A 22,069-nucleotide genomic window follows, 5' to 3' on the forward strand; every position below is an offset into this window, starting at 1 on the left:
CTCCCCCCCCACACAGTAGAAGCCCTCTGCCCATAATTCCACTCCCACCCTTCAAAGGGGGTGTTGAGGATTAAACTTTGCTGGTGTTGAGGGAGACAGGGTGGCACAGCTTAGCCAGGTCACAGGCCTGTCTCACTTCCCTGAGAGCCTGAAGCAATGCAGAGAGCTTCTAGCCAGGGAACTGAGCATTCTCTCCAGATTCTTTGAGGTGGGAAGCAGCCCATTGTGGGAGGGGGCCAACCCTAGGCTGGTGGTCCTGGGTTCTATAAGCAAAGAGGAAAAGGTGGCCCATGCCTCTAATCCTAGTCTAGCACCCAGGAGGTAGAGGCAGGTGGATCTCTGTGAGTTGGAGGCCAGTCTGGTCTACATAGTTCTGGGATAGCCAGGGCTATATAGAGAGACCCTGTCTCAAAATGAAAAAGCAACAAAAAAAAAAAAGAAAGAAAGAAAGGAAAGAAGAAAGAAAGAAAGAAAGAAAGAAAGAAAGAAAGAAAGAAAGAAAGAAAGAAAGAAAAGAGGCTGAACAAGTCACAAAAAGCAAGCAGGAATACTCCATGGCCTCCACATTGGCCCTTGACTCCAAGTTCGTGCCTTGGCTTCCTGCAAAGAACTGTGAGTCTGGGTTGTAAACCAAACCCTCTCCTCTCCAAGCTGCTTCTGCGCCTGTCTCATCACAGCAATAGTGACACTGAGACAGCCTGGGAGTCCAGTGTGTGCCCTCACCACAGGCACAGAAACTCAAGCAGGCCACCCCTCGCTGGAACAGGCTGTTTCTCCCACCCTGGGGGGTGGGGGAACCTTCATCCTAACATCTCCAGCAGATCCCCTGGACCCACAAGGCCTTGCAGCCCAAGAATGAAATAGCTGCTTCCTATCCTGTGTCCTGGTGAGATCTGGTCACCCTGCCCCTGGGGCTGCTATTTCGCTTGTCATTCCCAGCAGACCATCAAGGCCTGAGTGTCTGGGGCAGGGGTCAGCATGTGATCAAAGAGGACCATACTCCTGCGGGCTCTCTAAAGAGGATCTCAACACGACAGAGGCCTACTCCAGGGATAGCATATCGGGGTAAGCTGCTGGGCTGGTACAAGCCTGTAGCCACCCTGCCAGCACTCAAGAACACTTACGTCCATTTACCAGGTGGTAGAATCAGCTCATTTGAGGACCAGGGAGGTCCTAACCACCCTCAGACTCTGAGCAAACCTCTCTGGAGGCAAAGAGCCACCCCTAGAGTAGCTGGGAAGGCTGGGCTGCCTGTACCACCAGGGCCTTCAGCAGCCCCCTCCAAACAAAGGGCAAGCAACACCCTTCCCTCCCTGGCTGCAGTGTGTGCCTCCCAGCCAATGTCTGGGGCTGGAACCAGGGACCACAGTAGGGCCTGTCTTATATCATCCACTAAGGTGTCAGGCCTTCTTTATATGCTTTCTAGGTCCTTCCATCAAGAAGACATAGTGACACTGGACCTGAAAGCAAGTGGAGGAGTGGACAACGGGCAAGTGGCCATGCCCTCAACTTGGAAATGTGCCCCTGGCAGGAGGGAGCGGTGAATGAGGTGGGGGTCCCAGAAGGACACCAGGGGGAAGACAGGAGCCTGGAGTTGTAACTTTATTTCATGCCTTCCTGTTGCTACCCAGGGCAGAGGGAGGCAGGTATGGCTGTGGCTGGAGTCCCATCACTGTGGGGGCCAAGCTGGGCTGGCATAGGCAGAAGCCACTGGTTTCACATTTTTCTGGGTAGGTGTGGGCACCAAGGGTGGGGCAGGCAGAAGGGCACATGGTGGCCCCATCCTTGAGGTGGTTCAGTGTGCGTCTGGGTGGTGCCAACTGGACATCCCAATCAGACCTAGGGTAAACAGGGGAGGTGGGTAGATTTTCCAACAGACTGGGAGCATACAGTGACCAAGGCAGTGACAGGGGGCTGGTGAAATTAGGAAAGAGTAACAAACAAGTCTCTTTCTCAGACACACACCCACAGACGCATAAACACACAGGCAGGGGTCAGTAAAAACATGAACTAACCTCAGGCCATCACACAACACTCGGCCGGCTTCCGGTTGCACCAAAGTCAGACACACTGGAGCGACTACCCCGCCCAAAGTCAATGAATATTCCTTCGGAGTCTGAGTCCACGGACTCCAGGATCTGGTCCACCAATGTCTCAGGGCTGGAGGTGGGTGGGGAGCCGTGGGCTGGGTCCTGCTCGGGGGAACGGGCAGGGGGGTACAGTCTGCTGGGGCAAGGCCCCGAGTGGGGCATTGGAGAGGACCTGAAGGTCCCAGAAGGGCCCTGGCCAGGTGTGTCCACAAAGCCCTGGGGCTCAGGACAAGATGTCATCTCAGAGACGGAGTGCCTGCGGATGCTTGTACCACCGGTCGCTGTGCCTTCCGCTTCGTGCTCAGCCACGGGATTGAGCAGGGGCGTGTTGTAGCTTTTGGAGCGCACCACCGGGTTCTTGGCGAGGACGTCCCCAGAGCGGGAGCGGCGCAGGAGCCGTTTCTCTGCAGGAACAGACACAGTCACACGCCAGGATGTGGCTGCTGACCTACATGGTCCCTACATGTCCCAAGTCCCACCTTTGGGTAGAAGCTTCGGGTCAAGTGTCTAACCCACCCAGTAAAAGGCTCAGTGGCTGCTAGTTCTGGATCGGCCTCACCAGCCCAGGATACAAGCCTCCTTCCAAGGCTGGAGAGAACTTTAACATTCCCAGCCTTGACCTGAACAGGCAGTGGGACCTCAGCTGCCCCGGTTCAAATCTGCAAGCTTCCAGTGACCTGTGAATGACCCGTCAGTCATACAGTCATGCCTCATTGTCCTCGCCCACGGAAGCCCACGGATCTTAGGTAGCAGTGCTTTCCTAGGTTAGACTGGGCTCCTATTCTCATAGGCTGGCACCCAGGGGACAAACCTACATGGAGGAGCTGCAGGGTGGGCAGTGCTATGAAGCAGTTTTTAACAGGCCTCCCTGGCTGTGGAGACACAGACTTGACCATGTAGGAGAAAGGCTTCCATGCAGGACTCTGCAATGCCCCATAGTGACCATGAGGTGGCACTCCTGAGTACAGCAAGCTGTCAGGGAGCCTCTCTGGATCAGGAGGGGTTGCCTTCTTGACCACCAGGTATCCTGCTGGTCCTTGAAGGTGGAAAGCTCTCCTGCTCTAACTTACCTGAGGTGAGACACACCCAAGTATTAAGACTTTACACCCTAGGTAGCAGCCCGGATGAAGGGGAGCCTTCCAAGTGAACCCATGTGGTCTGTTCCTATGATCTAGTTTGCATCTCTTCCTGCAGGCCAGTGGTCATCACGGGGACTCACTGACACATTTCCCTGCTAGAAGAGAACTGTGGAGGAGGGTGTGGCTTGGTCTCTGGGCTGATACACAGCAGGTGCCCAAATGACATTGGTGAATGAACAAGGGATGGCAAAGCTGGCTTCTGAGGGATGCACCAGGCTCTATAGGGCCTGCTGTCACCTCATCCCTCCCTGAGCTAGTACAGATGTGACATCTAGGAAATGCAGGAGGCTCTCTGCATGGTGGGTCTTTGCGGGAGAGCCACACTGTTCTGGGGACTGCCTGCTACCCTCCAACACCCCCTCTCTACTGGAGGTCAGGATCTGCACACGGCAGGGCCAGGCAGGTGCATGGGACAGATTGGCTGGTAACTGTAGCTGGGTCCCTGCGGGTTCCTGGTTTTGCCCACACCATTGCCCCAGGCAGAACCCACCAAGGATGCAGGAATGGGTGCAGGGCCCTTCGCTGGAGTAGAGGCCATAGGTGCCCAGGTACGGTGACACCACCTTCTGGATCAGTGTCTCCAAACGCAGGTAGTCTTCGGTCACACCCCGGGACTCATGTACCCCCTGCAAGAGAACGGAGGTCATCCCCTGGCCTAGCAACAGCTTGTCTCTGCCCCATTTTCCCCAGGAGGACCCCAGACAGGCAGATGCTGCTGCAGTGTCCTCCATGGCCGGGTGCCCTATAGTCGCATAAGGTGATTTACACCAAAGTCACGGGCATTGGTGTCCTGGGTGGTCCTCTGAGAGACAGCTGGCCACAGCCAGGCGCATCAAGTTCACCACCGGAGGTTCTATTCTCACTGCTCACGCCTGGGGGCTGGGGAAGGGCAGACACAGGCAGGCGAGGATGCCCATAGGGTTAGACAGGACCCCAGCCCATGATCTGTTTGAGATAAGGTCTCATGATGTGTCCTAGGCTGCCTTGATTATGAGATCCTTTTGCTTCTGCTCCTGAGGGTTGGGACTGCAGGTGTGTGCCCCTATGCCCTGCCCATACACTTCTGAAATTTTATGAAGTCACATCTCCCCCTGCCTATGGTACAAATCTGACCCACACATGGTTGCTAGTGTGACTGGCACCTTACTACTCGGAATCCCAGCAGAAGCAGTGATCTGGGTTGTGAGGCAGGGGAGACAGAGTAGGCCCTCAATACACACTGACCAGCAACTGTGACCTCCAAACAACTCAAGACTTGAAACAGTGAGGGCCAGATTCACCTGGGGACCAACGTGAGGTCAGCAGACAAGTTCACAGTGACCTTAGGGTAAGGTCACTCAGTCTGGGGAGAGGTGGCAGGTGGGACAATGGAAGCCTCTGTGGCAGAGAGGTTATGCTGGGATGCAGACCATAGCGGGAAAGCTGCAGGAGGCACAGTAGCCAGCAGGTGGCAGCACCGCCTTGAGCATTGGTTGCCTCCTTGGCCACAACACCAGAGACCTGAACTCTCTTCCATCTCTCAGTCACCCTGCCTGGCTGGATCCAGTCTATGAAAATCCCACCCAAAGGCTTGCACTTGGCTTCATTCCAAGATGACCACAGCCCCCAACCCAGGGCAGGCCCTGGACCCTGCAGACCCTGAAAACAGCAGCCTGTTCCTTGCTCTAGGCCCCACCCAACAAACCCTAACTTTAAAAGGATTTCCACACATATGGGGGACTCATTACAAGGCTTTTGATGCCTGGGAGCATCCAAGTGAGGCCGCACACCTGCGAACAGTAAAATGTTTCCCTGTCAGTAAAACAGGGCAGTTGGTCCCTCTAAAGTCCTGTAAGGACTGCACGTTGTGAGAACTCAGTAAGGTGAGCTGGCCAACTGTAAGGGGATATGTCAGATGTCCCTTCTCTGTCCTGGGGCACTTCCCTTTACTCCAGCTGTACTAGCTGCCCACTGTCCCTCCTCCAGAGCCAGTCTTGTTGATGAAGTTCATCTGTACCAAGTATCTGAAACCAGTGTGTGTGTGTGTGTGTGTGTGTGTGTGTGTGTGTGTGTCTGTTCTTCTGTCTATCCAGCCCTGGAAACTAGTGTGCATGTTTGTGTGTGTGTGTGTATGTGTCTATCTGTATGTCCAGCTCCAGAAACCAGTGTATCTGTTAGTATGTGTGTGTTACTGTGTGCGTGCGCACATACACAGGTGCACATGCCCTTGTCCAGCCCCGGGGACTGAACATACAAAAGCCAGCTGCTGTCATGAGTAATTCTGGTCTGGTTCACATCCTGGCCCGAAGGCCTTACTTGCCCACTTCCTACCCAGTTAGTCTCTATCATCTCTCAGTCTTGGGGTCCTGGGTCCCCAAACCCTCCTCCCACCTGCAGTATCAGCAGCATCTGTGCGATGGCAGGAGGGACGCGTGCGTGGGAGCGGGCCAGTGCGTCCTCCAGCTTCACACTGAGGGTGATGGTGTTCCGGAAATGCAGCAGGGCAAGCTGGCGCACCGACGGCTCCTTGCCCTGTGGACACAGGCAGAGGCATGGTAGCCCCGTTTTTACCACACAGTTTTATCCTTTCCCAGGCCAGGGGTGGAATGAGGGAACAGACCCTAGAGACACCCAGCCCTTCCCCCATTCTATTTCCCACTCGAACCGAGCCCTGCCACAAAGATGTAAGACGCAGGGCCTAGCTCTGCCACTAGGCTTCCCCTCTCCAGGCCAGGCTCCGCTGGGCTCAGGGACATCCCGGGTTAGTGCAAAGGAGAGGAGCATCAGGCCTGGAGTCCCTCTTCTTGGAGCTATTTCAGGTACCTGCAGTGTGTATGGACAACTGAGACCCCTAACGCCCATGCACTCAGCCATATACCTGTACAGGGTAGAAGATGGCCTGCAGCGTGGGCAGCACGTCACTGAAGAAGAAATCCCAGGTCTCCGCCAGCGAGTCTAGCAGCTTCTGTCCTGTGGGCGAGAGGAGCCATTACAGCATGTCCTGAACACACTGCGGACCCATCCAGGACAAGAAGCTAAGCAGGAGTGGGAGGTCCCTGAGGCCCCCAGCATAGGGCAGCTCTGTCGCCCTGAGCCCCTGTGAAATAGGTACAGGACAACGCCTACAATCTAGAGCAGATGGGACACAATGAGACTAACCCATGAAGGTGCTCAGCCTGGGTGACGGTGAAGGTTGGCACTCATTCCTGTCCTGAGTATGCCTGCACAGGCGTTGGCACAAATCCTTCATCAGTTTCCCTCTTCCCCACCCATCCACTTGGAGAACCCCTAACTGGTACAGGCCCAATCTTGGGCACTGGGGACAGTCAAGCCCCGAGTGGCTCTGGATACACCCTACTATGTGGCAGGGAAGCAGGATACAGAACAGCCATGGGGAGACAGTGGGTAAAGGGTAGCTCCCAAGGCCAGTGACCCGGGGTGCAATCTTTGGCTCCCCCTCGAGGGCCCAGGCCTACTTGTAGGACATGGAGCCAAGGATTGGCAGGGAGGGTTCCTTGGAGTTGTCTGGTGTCTGAGCTGGCTTCTCAGATGGATATATGTTGGGCATGTGACATCTTCCCCATACCCCACCTTTTCCCACCTCTACAAGAGAAAGGAGCAGCTGTGTGAGGAACTGGATAAGTTGCAGGGACTCAGCTGGCCTCTGGCAGAGTGGCCTGCCATTGGGGAATGGGGCACCTAACTGTGGTCACCAGGGTAGACGGCTGAGACAAATGTCACTGGGACTAGGAATGAACAGATCCAGCATGTGTCCCATAGGCCTCTGCTGCCATGTGGGTCTGAGTGGGAGGTGGGGAGGGTCCTTGACTACTGACCAGCCTGCCTGTCTCCAGGTTTCTATGAAAGAAGACTGTGAAAGTCTTTGCCCAGCTTTCCAGTACTTGTGGAACTTTCCCTCATGGAAAGCCCCAAGTTCATACAGAGTGAGGACATGGGGGGCACAGAGAGCTGGCCTTAGGAGCAGGCTGGCCTCTGTGTGTGGCCGCCCAGGGCTGCCTGCCGGTGGTCCTGGGTGGCCCACACCTGGCTCCAGGGGCCAGGAGGCTGCAGGAATGCCCGGGGCAGGCGGATGCTCACAGCCCCTGAGAGTCCTGCCTGAACACAAAGTCCCTTCAGTTCCTGCCATCATACAGGAAGAAAGACTGTTCAGTCCTGGCTGGCTGTGGGGTGGCCCTGGGCGCCGGCCAGGGCAGTGTGCCATCAAGTGAAGGTCGTCCTCCAGCCCACAGGGCGGACACCCCACAGAAAGCAGATGTTGTAAGACACAGAATCCAGGCCCCAGCTGGAGGCATGTGCTGTCAGGGACCCGGAAGGATAGCCTGGTCCCTGGCTAGGCTCTTGCCTGGGACTGTGGACTGGGCTGTGTGCTGAGGAGTGGGGTCAGCAGAGGCTAAAGTCAGACACAAAGGCTGATGCCTTGCTCTGTGGCTGTAGAGGAGCCCTGGAAAGTTCTTCCAACCAGACCTAGCTGCACCCTCTATGTAAGGAACAGGGTAAGTCCCTAGGGATGGACGACAAGGTACCCTGTGTTTGCTGCTGGCATGACACAGCCAGCCAATGTGTATACCCTGCCTAGGCCCCAATCAGAGGTGGAGCAGAGAGCTTTGGGGAAGGGCCAGGCTGAGGATCCATGAAGGCTTTCACTGGGCAGCCAGTCTCCCCTTTATGTGGCCACAGGGTGGTAAGAACAGGAGAGAGGTAGGGAGGTACAGCTCCAATTCACAGGCTCCAGGGATGGCAATGACCACAGAGAAATAATGGAGGTGAGGGCTAACGTTGTACAGCAGGGGCAGGGGCACAAGCAGGCAGGCAGCCAGGGAGAGAGGAGAGGCTGCTGAGTGCACAGACACATCAGCTACGCTGAGGTTGGCTTCTGGGTGAGAAGACACAGACCCCGGCCTCAGCAGCCCCGGACCTCTGTGGCCTCTTGGGTGTTGAGCTGGGAACCTTCTGTGAGGTGTCAGGCTAGTCCCCTGCAGAGAGCACTCCTGTTCCAACTGGCTTCCTGGAACCACCTAAACTAGATGACAACGGAGGCCTCACAGGAGGCTGCAGAGAAGGGGGCAGGTGCCAGGCTTTGGACTGCCCTCTGGAGGCTACCACCTCCATGTGTCCCCTCCAGCAGCTACAGGCTGAGGGCACAGCTGGCTTCAGGGAACAGGGGATGGGTTTCCTGAGGTGGAGAGGGGCTGGGATGGCTGACCCACAGGGCAGCAGTGCGGCTGTGAGGGACAGATAAACTCCTGAGCCGACCACACTTGGAGGCCATATTCAGCGGCAGCTCCACAGCTCCACACAGCTCTCCCTGCTGCGAGGATGGAGTCACGCTTCCTGCCCCAGAGTTTCCCTTCACCTGACATTCATCACACTGGCCTGTCGGCATCTGGTTTATGTCTCAGTCCTCATAAGTCCCTGCAGGGCAGGGCCTGTATCTTTTCTATCTCCAGGTTGAGGGAGACTTCCCCGGAGCCCTGGCTTGAACACAGTTTGTTCCTTGCTACGGTAGTTAAGAAAGGGGCCTTGAGGGTAGGACAGCTGCAATATGTGACACCCAAGATGAATTCACAGACTGCGGCTTTCCCTGGGCCGAGGTGGACAGTGCTCGTCAGGGCAGCCTTTCCCCTTTCCCTGGGAGGCCCTGAGTCACAGGCATGAGGCTCCATGGGCCTCACAAAGCTGCCCTTCTCCCAGGACCTGGCTCCCCTGGGCTGCGTTGGTGGGAGGCACAGGCACCTCAAGGAATGTGCCGAGTCAGGCGGGTCAGGAGGGTGTGGGAGGCCTCTTCCTCAGGTGCCAAACATTCACCCTCTTAGGGCTTGGCTGCTGCCTCCTCCAGGAAGCCCCCTGTCCTGGGCCTCCTGCCCACACCCAGTTTTCAGGCTTTCTCAATCTTGCCTCGGCCTGCCTTAGCTGACACATAGAGGAAGATGTTGGGGAACGGGGGTCCCTTGGAATGAGGCAGGACTCTGAAGGGGACTGACAGCCATTTGCACAGGGCCCAGTCTGGCACTTGGAAGAGGAACCCGGAGCAGCGAGCGGCTTGAGTGGGCTGCAGGGTTATCCTGCTCTGTTCCTGGGCTGCCACGTGTCGAGGGCGACCCCAGCGGGACTGAGTGCTTGTGGCTACTTCCCAGGGCTGCTGGGACGCCCACCCAGTCAGCAGAAGCAAACCAACCAGGACATAACCAGGCGGAGCACACATCTGGTGTTTGGCCCACAGGAGACACTCAACTAATGTTCACCACAGTCAGCGAGCAGTTAATCGCTTTTTTTCTCTTTCTTTCTTTCTTTCTTTCTTTCTTTCTTTCTTTCTTTCTTTCTTTCTTTCTTTCTTTCTTTCTCTCCTTCCTTCCTTCCTTCCTTCCTTTCTTTCTTTCTTTCTTTCTTTCTTTCTTTCTTTCTTCCTCTCCTTCCTTTTTCCCCCGACCTCTGACCTCTGTCTTCCTTCTTTATTTTTCTGGGTTTTTTGATTGGTTTGGTTTCTGAGACAGGGTGTCTCTAGGTAGTCCTGGTTGGCCTGTAACTCACTATGTGGAACAGGTTGGCCTCGAACTCACAGAGATGCGCCTGCCTCTGCCTCAAGGCGTGCACCACCATGGCCTGGCCACAGCAGGTACTTATGGAACAGAAGCACGGGTGCTAGTACACAGAAAGTGGTGCCTATAAAATGCTCGTGTCCTGAATCCAGTACAGGACCTGGTGCAGAGTAGGTGCTCACCAAATGTGTCCAGGGCCTGGCACACACAGGTACTTATCACATGCTCACAGGGCCAGGCACACAGCAGGAATTTGTATATGCCAAGTCCTCTGGACACTAGCCTCACCATAGTGCCAAGCCCCCCTCAGGACCCCAAGACTATCAGACACCAGGGGCCTCAAGTGCTGTGACCAGGAAGTCAATCAAAGTCCTCTGTTTCATGATGTGGGCCGAGCCGTGAAGCCTGAGAAAGGACTAGCGGTGCCTGGTATCACACCAAGGCTCGAATTCTGCCTCGGCTTTCCCTGTATTGTGGCTATGAACAAATTGCCTTCTGTCTCTGATGTCCCCGTGTGGGTCTTTGGATATTCACAGACTCAACATGAGATCTCTCAGACAATGGATGGGGTTCCTGTTAGGGTCTGGCTATAAGGTGGCCCCTGAAATAGCTTGTGTGTTGATGGTGTGGTCCACAGCCAGCAGCGCTGTGGAGGTGACTGGATCGCGAGGACACTGGCTCCATCACAGGATGGATCAGAGCTGAATGTGCTTTAGGAGGCGGGGCTTAGTGGGAGGAAGTGGGTTGAAGGTGTGATGGTTAATACCATCAACGTGACAGGATTCTGAACAGGAGATCTATCCGCCCTGGGTGCGAGGGAGTCTCCAGACTGGGTTAACTGAGGTGAGAAGACCTGCCCTGGATGTAGATGCTGGGGTCCTGGGCTGAGCAACACGGAGAACATGAGCTGAGCATCATCATTCATCTCTCTGCTTCCTGGCTGTGGGTGCCATGTGACCCGTCTCAGGTTTCTGCCACCACGCTTTCCCCACCATGATGGGCTGCAGGCTCTGACTGTGAGCGAAAAGTCCCCTTCCTTAAGCTGCTTTTTCCATGGCAACAAGAAACATAACATGCTCTGTTGGAGGGCCTATGAAAGCTACACGTTGCCTCTGGTCTCTTCCTGGCCAGAAGTTGTTCCTGGACAATAGCTTTGCTAAGCCACATGCTCTCTCCATCAGGATATTGGCTTCATCCCAGGTTCAACGTGATGAGGTCTCATGTCCCTGGACCTCTGTGAGACAAAATCAGCCCTGTCCCTTTGTGATGGTTAGCTTTGTCAACTTGATACAACCTACAATCTCACAGCAAGAGACGCAATCATAAATTATCTAGATCAGGCTGGCTTCTGGGTATGACTGGGGGGCATTGCCCGGATTGCTAATTGATATGAGAAGACCCAGCCTGCTGTGGGTGGCACCAATCCCTAGGCAGTGGGTCCTAAACTGCGTAAGAGAGCTGAGTACGGCAGACAGCAGCACGAATGTGTTCATCTCTCTCTGATCTTGACTGTGACTGTGTGATGTCCCTGCTATGAGGGCCTAGTCCCTGGAGTTATAGGCTGAATAAACCCTTTCTCCCCTAAGTTGCTTTTTTGCAGGGTATTTGACCACAGCGACAGAAACGAAACTAGGACAGGACACCCTTCTAAAGTGCTGGCTTTGTCACGGTGACGAAAAGCTGAGGGGCACAGTGAGACGAAGCAGAGGGCCTCTCCCTGGGGTTGTACAGTCTTCCTGGGCTCCCAAGTGTGGGGGACAGACTCTCTCCAAGGTCCCCTCTTAGTCCTGTTGCTCAAGAAACCACCTTTCTTTTCTTTCCTTTTCAGCCATCTTAACCAGACAGCCACCCCTCCCTCCCAGCACCCGCCACACCACTGTTCCAGAATGTCAACCACAAGGGCCTCAGCCAGGCTGATTACCCTCAGCCCTCAGACTCACCCTCGTAGAAGCGTATCTTGTCACGAAGGATCACCATGCCCTTTGTGAGCAGCTGGTTCTGAAAGTGAGCAAAGGCGCCATCACTGGCCTGCAGCTACTCCAGGGTGGTCTGGCCCACAGGACCCCCATGACTCCACTAATAAGCAGTTGAGAGATGAGACTCCTCCTGCCACAGTCAAAACCCCATCCACCCTGAGAGGCAAGCTGCTTGGGCTGTCACAGGTCACATGACATAAAGACATCCTTTGAGAGCCAGACCAAACCTTCCTCCGTGGCAAGGCCCACACACCTGCAGGTACTCAGTGAAGAAGGACCCCAGCTCCGTCTTCAGCAGCTGCCTGTGCGGGAGGGAAGATGAGAATGAGTTGAGGCCATGCGGTGCTAGTAACGGCTGGCAACATCTGGGCAGCCAGGGACCAACCTGCTCAGCACAGCAACACAAGAGGCCCAAGAGAACATTTGCCCTCTGTGACCCACAGAATGGCTGGCTCACTCTGTATCTTACGGAAGAGAAGCCTGAGGGTCTCAGAGGGACCATGACGTCTTCTACTTCCTCAAACAGACACCTGCAGGCCTGACCCTGCAACACTGGGCTCCATCCATTTTCTACCTGCTCGAATCCCACAGCGGGCAGAGCCCTCCTTTCCCAAGTGGCTTCCCCTTTATTCTCAGTAGCGAACCGAGTCTTCATAGAGCGGCAGGCAGGCACTGACTGAGGCTCCCGTATACAGCTGAGGCAGGAGTAGCTCAGAGAGAGTCAACTACTGGCCTGGGGTCGACACCCATGCCAGATTAACAAAGGAATCTCCATTTTGTGAACAGAGCTGCTTATGTATAGTGGAATCATTTCCGCCCTGATCCTATGCTGAGAAAGCATGGCTACTGTGAGGGTTTGAATAAGACTGCCCCTCCCCCCATGGGCTAGGATCTACCACTATGGTCCCTAGATGGTGCCGCTGTTTGAGGCTGTGGAACCTTTTGGAGGTGGAGCTTTGACAGAGGAATTAAGTCACTGGGGTCGGGTCCACTTCCTGTTTACTCTCTGCTTACCCTTAGGTTTGAAGATGTGAGCTCTCAGCTTCCTGCTTCCGCCTCCAGGCCCACCCCTTGATGCTTCCCCACCATGATAGCTTCTTATTCTTCTAGAGCGCAAGTCAAGTAAACTCTTCCTTCTGGTAGCTGCTCTTGGTCACAGTATTTAATCACAGCACCAGAAAAGAAACAGACACAGCCCGACATCCACAGAGTCCTCACGTGCTGAGCCAAACCAAGCAGGAATCCTAATTTTTCTGACTACTTGGGAGATGTAATTTGTCCTGAATTATGGACAGCCCTTATCACACGGCTCCGATACACACAAATCCTGGTTACTTGGGCTTGAACCCCCGCCCCCATCAGCATAGTCCTCTGTCAGCTGCCGCAGTGACTGACTACAGCGTAAGTTCCTCTCCATCCTGGCTGGTGGCTGAGCATGGCGTTTCCTTCAAAGCTGCTCTGTGATTGGTCTCCGTCATCTGTTCTTCCGCTCACACTCAACCCAGCACGTGGCTCCATACTCTCCTTGTCTCCCAGTAACAACCTGCACAAGACACTTTATAAAAACAGACAAACCAGGTGTTGGCTCAGGGGTAGAGCATGGCCCTGGGCTCCGTACCCAGAACAGCAAACAACAGAAATAAGGACAAGCCGCACAGGAACTGGAAACACATGAGGGCTGAAACTTCAAACACAAGCACAAAACCTAACAAAAAGAGGAAGTGACCAACAGAAGCAAAGCAAGCGCAGCCAGGTGGACCGGGCACTGTTTCCACACACGAACAGGAAGCTGAAAATGCCCACATCCAAAATACACCTACAAAACCAGGTCCAGAGGAACACATGTCAGGATATCACGGTCATCCTTGGCTATAGTGACTCTGTAGGTCAGTCTGGGCTACAAGAGATCCTGCGTCTCAAAAAGCAAATAAATGCGTGTACTCCATTTAATGAACACAACAGCATGGCTGGACCCACCTTGGACAGGATCAGAACACACTCAGTCTCCCGTTGGTGCAAACCTACATGAAGCGCTGACTCAGGCAATTGTACGAATCTTGTCCGGAGCATTGAAAAACAATGGCTGTGCTCCAAGTGGGAAGCTCTGAACAAGTCACACTGCAGAGCTGTCCCTGTAAGCTTTGTTCATCTGCTGGTTTTAGACGAGGGTCTTGCTATGCAGCTCAGGCTGGCCTCCAGCTCACTATGAGACCTAGACTGGTCTTAAACTCACGGTGACCAGTTGTCAGAACGAGACACTGAAATTCAGAAGGTACACAATGTGGGCAGAGTCAGCCCCGGGACTCAAAGTTGCTCCCTAGTTTTGTGGATTGAAAATGGAATGGTCAGGCACACGGATGCCAGTTGTAATGCGAGCACTCGGGGGCAGGCAGAGACAGGAGGATCGCTACAGAAAGAAAAAGGAAGATGGGGAGGTAATCAGCTTTCCTCAATAGTAACCCCTCTGTGCCCTGAAGGAAGCCAATGAGAAGGTGAAGGGTTATGGGATGTGGAGAAAAGACTGAAGGTGGTGCCCAATGAGGGCTTAGACTTCACCAGAGGCCTCCAGTCACTTGACAATGTGCTACGGGGGTTTTCGTCATGAATGTGTTGAGCTGCACTCACAGTTATCCAGGGATGCATGAGGCCTCAGGGCTGCTAAAGTGGAATGTTCCTCTGTATGCTGTAAATGTGTTTACTATCACTGGTTAATAAAGAAGTTGCTTTGGCCTATGGCAGAGCAGAATATAGCTAGACATGAAAGCCAAACTGAATACAAGGAGAGGAAGGTAGAGTTGAGGGAAACTCCAGCAACCACTGGGGAAGCAAGATGTGAGGTAATAAGCCACAAACCTCGTGGCAAAATATAAACTAATAAATATGGGCTAATTTAAGTTTTAAGAGTTAGTTAGTAATAAGCTTGAGACACTGGCCAAACTTTTATAATTAATATAAGCCTCTTAGTGAGGCTTATTCAGGAACAGGTGGGCACGAGACAAACCTCCATTTACAGGCTGCAGGCTGAATACACTTGGTAGACCAAGAAACACTGAAAAAAAAGGCCAACTCACAGTCAAGACAGCTCAGTGGCCAAGGATACAAACCAATGCTTCTCCAAAGAAGATGCATGAGCAGACAGCTAGCACCCAAAAGATGCCTGACGCCATTAGAAATGCCGACCAAAGCCACAAGGAGCCACTGTGGTAGCCACAGTGCTGTGAGAATCTCAACCAGAAAGAAATGCAGTGAGAGGCGGGGACCAACCTCACAGCTCACACTGCAGGCAGCAGGAGTTTCTCCAAACTGAAACCTTGGCACCTAGAAGATCCAGGCATATGCTAAGAGAAACAATACGACACATCCTTGTAGAATCTTGAACATAGAATCTGGGTACACACCTACAATCCTGACACGCATGAGGCTGAAGGAGGAGAATCTCAAGTTCAATGTCAGCCCAGGTTATAGAAGTCACCAGATCCACTCTTTAAAACTGAAACCAAGCGGGCGGTGATAGCACACCTTTAACTGCAGCACTCGGGAGGCAGAGGCAGAAAGATCTCTGCAAGTTCGAGGTCAGGCTGGTCTACAGAGAGAGTTCCAGGACAGCCAGGGCTACACAAAGAAACCCAGTCTCAAAAACATGAAGCAAAACAACAATAACAAAACAAAACATAGGCAGGTGGCCCACATCCAGAACCCAGGAGGCAGAGACAGGAGGGATCTCTATGAGTTCAAGGCCTGCTAGGGCTAAATGGACAGTTCCAGACCAGTCATTGATACATAATGAGACACTGTCTCAAAAGAACAAATAGATAACAAAACAAAACCCAGAACTAAATGAAAACGCCTAAACCCTCTCTACAAGGATTCTCCCAGCAGCAGCACCCAGCACCCCGTCAGTCACAGCGTCAGTCACAGGCCACACAGGTAATCAGATGGAGCAGAATCAGTGCAAATCCGGCTCCACCACAGCCAGACCTCAAAAGCACTAAGGGAACGGCCGCAGGCTGTCATGAAATGCCATTCATATGAAATGTCCAGAAGAGGGAGTCAGCAGGGACAGGAAGTGGACATGCTTGCCAAATGGGGTGAATAACGGGCGGTTGTTGCATCACTCTTTTGGGGTGATGCAAAATGAACTGAAAGTTTGGTGATGATCATACAATCACATAGGCACACTCAAGACTTACCAGGGCATTTTATGGGAAATTTTATGGTATATGAATTACATGTGAATAAAAGTTCATACAGCCAGTGCACAAGCGGCAGGTCCCTCAAGGACAGTGGCGGTGCAGGTACATCGTGGGGCTGGAAATTCACTGAGCGTGCCTGTACTTTCTCCATCACACACAGCACCGTGTCACAGTGTCTGAGTACTCAGGACAGTGACCTGCTGGTGCCTGGAAGCACAGGGAAGGCTACACTCTGCACCACAGGTGTGCAGCTGGATCAACAATCTAGGCTTATAAAGGCACACTCTGTGATTACCTCACATGGTGGAAGTGTCTGGGGATGCCAAGGTGTCTTGTGACCAAAATGCATGAGGCTCTATGTACACGGGCATGCGTATGTGCGTGCACACACATACACATATAAAGGGAGAAAGGTGTGATGCAAATGGCAGACTTCAACTGTGACTGTCCCTCCTAGGTAGGGCGGACATACCCCTGCTCATGTCACTGACGAGCCCTTACAAGGGGGTGGGTAACTATTGTTATGTAGCCATTAATGGCTCCATCCATAGACTCTCTTGCCGGATCAAAGCCAATGACCAGCTATGCATTGGAAGCACAATCAGCTGCAGTTAATTTTCATTTGAGGCAGGGTCAAGATACGTCAGGATGGCCTTAAACCCGTTTTATAGCTGAGGATGCCCTTGACCTAGCTGATTCACTGCGGAGAAGTGCTAGAATGGAAAGGGATAGTTCTGAACGGCCGTGGACCCTGGAGTCCACAGCCAGCACAGCAATAGGCTTGTCTACTGCCATTATGTAAGGATTTCTGGCATTTTGCTCTGTGCTGAACCCAGCATCTCCCATCACCCTGACTTTTACCTACTTTCTAATCAGGAGCTGGGACACAGGGTGTCTTCTCTAAACCTTACCTCCCAATCCATCCTAGGGAGTAGGGTAACCCCTTAGAGCTGGAGGCCTCTTAGAGAGGAGATGGCAGCCACAACTAAAGGGTCAAGAGTGCTGGGCCCCGCCTACTCTGTGGATTTAAAGATGTCCTCTTTGCCCTCTGCATTCAGCACAGTCTTGCCCTGTGTGTAGTGCTGGCGACAGAACCATGGCCTCGCACATGCCAGGCAAGAGCTCTTCACGGGCCAACACCAGACCAACCAGCAGATTTGGTTAGATTTGTTATAAGAAACCTTTAGGAAAATGGGGACCCTGGGCTGGTCAGATGCACTAGGGACACCGGGGTGCCACAAGTAAGCAATAAGCACAGGGCCTGGGGACGCACCTTGCTCCGTTCTCTATTTGACTCTGGCCAGCCCCCTTCGTGTCCCGGGCCTCAGTTTACCCACACAAGGGCCCTTTCAGGTGGGTGTGGGGTTGTTGACCCCTGTGGATTTATCCTCACACCCTGCCTTCACAACCGAGAGGAAGGTTCGCTCTGACTTTCCCAGATATACTTTTGAGTCTAAGGACAGGATGCTCTGGGTCAGGGCTAGAGGTTAACAGCACAGGGTGGCAACACCTCACTGAGCCAGCTGCGTGGCTGTGGGGAGGCAGCATGGCTACCCTGGACTTTATGGCAGCTGCGAGCTCTCTCAAAGCCACGAGAGTGTTCCTCTGTCCTCAGCTCCCTCACAGCTTGGTTCCCAGCTAGTCGCAGGAAATGAGGGGTGTTCGTGGCTGGACAGTTTCCTGAATGGCACTGGGTCATTAAGCAGGTGGGCCCTTCCTCTCTGACAGAGTAAATATCCTCTGAAAGGCACCGGGCAGCAGGGAATGTGGACATTATCTCAAGCCACTAAGTTCCACCCTGCTGGCCCTAGAAGGGTGTCTCCAGGAGGGTGGGGTGTGGGCCTTCCCTCCCTCACCCCAGTCACACAGATGGGTTTCCCAGGCAGGACTGGCTTGCACTCACCGGACACCCTCATTGAGGATGAAGAGCTCCTGGTCGGGCAGCCCCTTGCGCTGGAAGACAGCGATCACGCCGTTATGGATGCTGTGGGCAGACAGGAGAATGGTCACCCAGAGGCATGGGGCCTCTTGCTTTCCTCTGGGCCTGTCCCCTCCTGCCTTTCCGGTCCCATCCAGTCCTCCTCAAGCCCCTCCTGAAATCATGGGTGTGCCCATGCCCTGCTAAGACTCCAGGTCTGGGCTCCTGACACAAAGTCTGGCTCGCCGGAACTTGCCAGGCATCCTGCACGCCCTCAAGTCCAACCTGGGTAGACCTTCCCTTCCTTCCTGCATGCTTTTAATCCTCCCAGCCAGGACAGATATTGGGGTCCCTTTACATCTCTTCTCTCTCTGCTTTCCTTATGTCCTCCTAACTTTGCCTCCACATCCCAAGACTTCCAGCCCCTATGATGGAGCCCCCAAGAGTCACTGGGGGCCCAGCCCCCAAGCCCTTTCTAATGTCAACAGTGAAACTGACCCTGTCCAGGCCCTGCTGATTATATCTCTCTGAAGCAGGAAGCTGCAAACACTTTTCTCTAACGGGCCAGAGGGTTAGCTGTTAAAGGTCTGAGGTCTACCCAGTCTCCCACAGCTAGTCAGCTATCTGCTTCAAAATTGTGAAGTTGGGAAAGTTTACCAATAAAACTTTATTATTCATACATCAGATGATGGATTGGGTTTGGCTCATGAGCTTGCTTCAGCAGCTCTGCATAGATGTCAGGGAACCCCTGAACTGAACCTACCTAGGAATTAACCTAGGCTGCCATGCTGAGCCAACAGTTCCCCCTGACACCCCTAACATAGCCAGCTGACCATTTCCTAGGCCAGTCCGGGCTGCTCAGCCACCCCCACCCCCCGGCCCTTCACTAACTCCAGCCTGATGGACAGCCCGAGGGACAAGCCTGGGATGAATCCTGCTCTAGGATCCAGACCTTGGTGTTCTTTTCCATACATGAACTGAGTGAACACAGCTGTCCACCTCCTGGGGGCCTACAAGGCCTTTTAGGGATGGGTACTCAGGACACCTTGGCCACATCCAATCCAGGGGCCACTCACTGTATGTGGTCCCCACCAACAAGAGGTGGGGACAGTCAGCCCACACTTAGAGAAGAAAACACTGAGACTTGATGAAGTCAAGGGACACATCTTCTGTTCAGCAGGACCAGAATTGAGATAAAGCAATGGCTCACAGTCCTCCCAATCCTATTTTTAGGGGTACACAGGTAGAACCTGCTCCTTTTGACTCTCAGCTCTATGAGGCTCTGTGGGCCCTTGTCAGTTTGGGGAGAGGGAGGATAGAGAGGGCCAGAGGACCCCATGTGATTTGCCACCCTGAAACACAGAAGCGAAACCCTTCCTATCTCAGCAACAGCCTCCTGGCCAGAGTGACAAGACCAGTCAGGACATCTGCAGAGGGTCGGTCCCCAGGAAACCACAGGAACAGAGGGATTTCTGGGTGTGGATAGGGGAGGGCATCCTCAGGTTTAGATCCCCACCCCTCTCTAGCCGCCACAAAAAAACCAGGCTCTCAGTGCAGGTAGGCCAGGCCCTAGCCTTGGAGCCTGTATCACCTCATTGTGTGAACACAGGGAGATGCAGAAGCTCAGCCTGAGGCAGACTGCCACCGGAGGAGGAACAGCCCAGTCCTGAGGCTCCAGGACACTCACCCATGGCTACCCTGGTTCCACTGAGGACTGTCACCAGGGGGCTGATTCCTGCAGGGAGGGGTGGGGGCACTATCTTTCCCAGATCCCAGCCTGCTCTGGACTCCTCGGAGGCATCTGGGGACACGGAAATGAATGCTTGTTTCTTATTTGCCAGGGGCCCTCCTTTATACACCAGGAAGCTGAATGACAGGAGGCCATGCCTCCCACCTCAGACCTGGTTCTTAATGCCCTGGCCCAAGTAGGGAAGAAGAGCCAGGAGTATCTCATGACTGCTAAAACCACTTAGCAAGTCAGATCTGCTCTGACATCTGGGAGGCGGCGGACCCGTCACTCACCAGACTGGACTAAAGCCCAGCACAGCACAGCTACCTCCTAGGGAGGCTCCAGACAAAATGCTCTACATTGTCCAGCTTCTAGACGCACCTGTGTTCCTTGGCTCCAGGTCCTTCCTTGTCTTCAAGAATGGCGCACGCCTTTAATCCCAGCACTCGGGAGGCAGAGGCAGGCGGATCTTTGTGAGTTCAAGGCCAGCCAGAGCTAGTTCCAGGACAAGAACCAAAAGCTACAGAGAAACCCTGTCTCGAAAATAAAAATAAAAAAAAAAAAAAGAATGGCGAGGGAGGACTCTAGGTCTCAGCTCTCTGGTTATATCTCCTTCTCTGAGATGTCCCGCCCATCACAGAGTCTGCATAAAACCACCTAGACAGGCTGGGGGCCATCTCCTCGGGCCCAGCAACTGCAGTGTAACCACATCTGCTAAGCCTCCTAGCCACGTGAAAGCCCACACCCATGGCTGAGAACTAGGGCGGGGATACTTTGGGGCCACTGTTCAGTTGACCACACCTACACTGGGGCCCGGGACAGAGTAAGGCAGGGTGAGTGAAGGCCTGGAGCCCTAGGACCCTCGCCTGGAAGCTCTGGCTCAGTCCTCTGGTCCTTAAAGACACCATGAGGGGCTCTGAATATTTCAGACTAGAGCCTGGGTGGGATCTGGTCTCTGATCCCTCTCACACTTTGGGCCTATGTGGCCCCTGTAGTTCTCCTAATCCCAATTTTCTCATCTGTACATCAAGTATATTAACGTCCTTCCTAAGGTTCCCAACGGTCCTGCTCCTTGTTCCCACCAGAGTTCCCTGGAAAGACAGCTCTATTTAATGCTTGCTTCACCCTGCCCCAGCGGAAACAGGAAGCATCCCTGGAGGCATCCCCGACACTGTCCTGGGCGAGCTGGGTTCAGGTCCCAGACACTGCCGTCAGGGTATCTCATTCTCTTTACTGACAAGGACAGCCCCCTTGGGAGGAGGGCTGGGGGCAGGGACGCACACCTTGCTTGGCGGGGGGGGGGGGGGGGGATGTCCCACACTTTGGGGTGTACTTCCTTCTGCTGCTGCCTGCCCAGGGCTTCCACTTGGTGGGGGACAGAGGTGAGTGAGGCACTGGTTGAGTGATGGCTCAGAAGGCTAGGAGGAGACCCCCAGGTGTTCCCCAAGCACTTCGGGACTACTGTGGATTTTTTTAAATTCTTTTTTAAATATTTTTAATAATTTATTCAACTTTATTTTACCAGATCCCTTGGAACTGGAGTTGTGAGCTGCCATGTAGGTGCTGGAAATGGAACCTGGGTCCTCTGGAAGAACAGCAGTGCTCTTAACTGCTGAGCCATCTCTCCAGCCCCCACTGTTGTGGAGTCTTGACATCTTCAGGGAGTTTTTCTGGAACCCCTGGGCTGCGAGGCTAGGGACAACAGAGCATATCTTTGGCAGGTGGGGAGGCCTGTTGTGGCCCTGAGCTCTGGGAAGGTAGCAGCAGGTGCTTCGGAAACAGCTCCAAAATTCCAGGTGCTTGTAGGGGACAAGGCAGCACGCCATGTCTCTTTCCGAGAACGTCCCAAGCTCCTGCACACCCAACAGACATGGAGAACAGGCGCAGGCCTGATAGCCAGCAGTCCAGTGTCCCCTGTTCTACGTCCTTCAAGTGCTAAGTGCCACCAGTAATTACCTCCTGCTCTGGCAGCCCCTTTGTTTACTTTCTGACCCGGTGTAGGGTCAGCCTGAACAGGCTGTTTGCTGCTAAACCAAGATCTTAACCTGGTCCAGCCAACACAGAGAAAATGAATGAATAGATGAATGAATGAATGAATGAATGAATACATGACTGAGTGCGTGGACTATCTTGGGACACAGCAATGACTTTACAGGGAATTTGGGGGATCTACTCACTGTCACTATAGTGGGCTAGACACTGTCCCCAGGTGTTTGTGTATAGCTAAAGTTTCAAATCTGACAGGGAAAGAGGCTCTTTATAGCTATAATGGGCTAAAACCTAGAGATGAAGTGGTCCTGGGTTGAGGTGGCCCTCAAATGGTGGCTGGTGGCCTCATACACAAAAGAAACTTGGGTCAGGTGTGGTGGCACATACCTGCAATCATAGAAACCTTAACCTTAGGAGAGGTGGAGGTCGGAGGACTAGAAGTTCAAGATCATCTTTGGCTACCTAGTGAATTCCAGGCCATCCTGGGATATGTTGGGAT

The 22,069-nt window shown here is 53.7% G+C and overlaps 1 protein-coding gene across 2 annotated transcripts in view; it reads right to left on the minus strand.

Annotated features, from left to right (window-relative positions):
• Positions 1-462: 462 nt before the first annotated feature.
• Prr5 (proline rich 5) overlaps positions 463-22,069 on the minus strand; it is a 24,484-nt gene continuing 2,877 nt past the window's right edge. Inside the window, exons 2-9 of one of the 2 annotated variants that reach the window (XM_026782508.1) lie at positions 17,838-17,918; positions 11,995-12,043; positions 11,706-11,763; positions 6,087-6,178; positions 5,600-5,740; positions 3,720-3,855; positions 2,016-2,494; positions 463-1,839 (exon numbers count right to left, since the gene is read on the minus strand). In XM_026782508.1, coding sequence (XP_026638309.1) covers positions 2,025-2,494; positions 3,720-3,855; positions 5,600-5,740; positions 6,087-6,178; positions 11,706-11,763; positions 11,995-12,043; positions 17,838-17,918 — 1,027 coding nt within the window. In that variant the 3' untranslated portion in view covers positions 463-1,839; positions 2,016-2,024. Of the gene's footprint in view, positions 2,495-3,719; positions 3,856-5,599; positions 5,741-6,086; positions 6,179-11,705; positions 11,764-11,994; positions 12,044-17,837; positions 17,919-22,069 lie in introns of both variants that reach the window. The other variant, XM_005354417.2, reaches the window with a different exon arrangement.

This window comes from Microtus ochrogaster, chromosome 15, assembly GCF_000317375.1.
Source record: "Microtus ochrogaster isolate Prairie Vole_2 chromosome 15, MicOch1.0, whole genome shotgun sequence".
NCBI classification, from domain to species: domain Eukaryota; kingdom Metazoa; phylum Chordata; class Mammalia; order Rodentia; family Cricetidae; genus Microtus; species Microtus ochrogaster.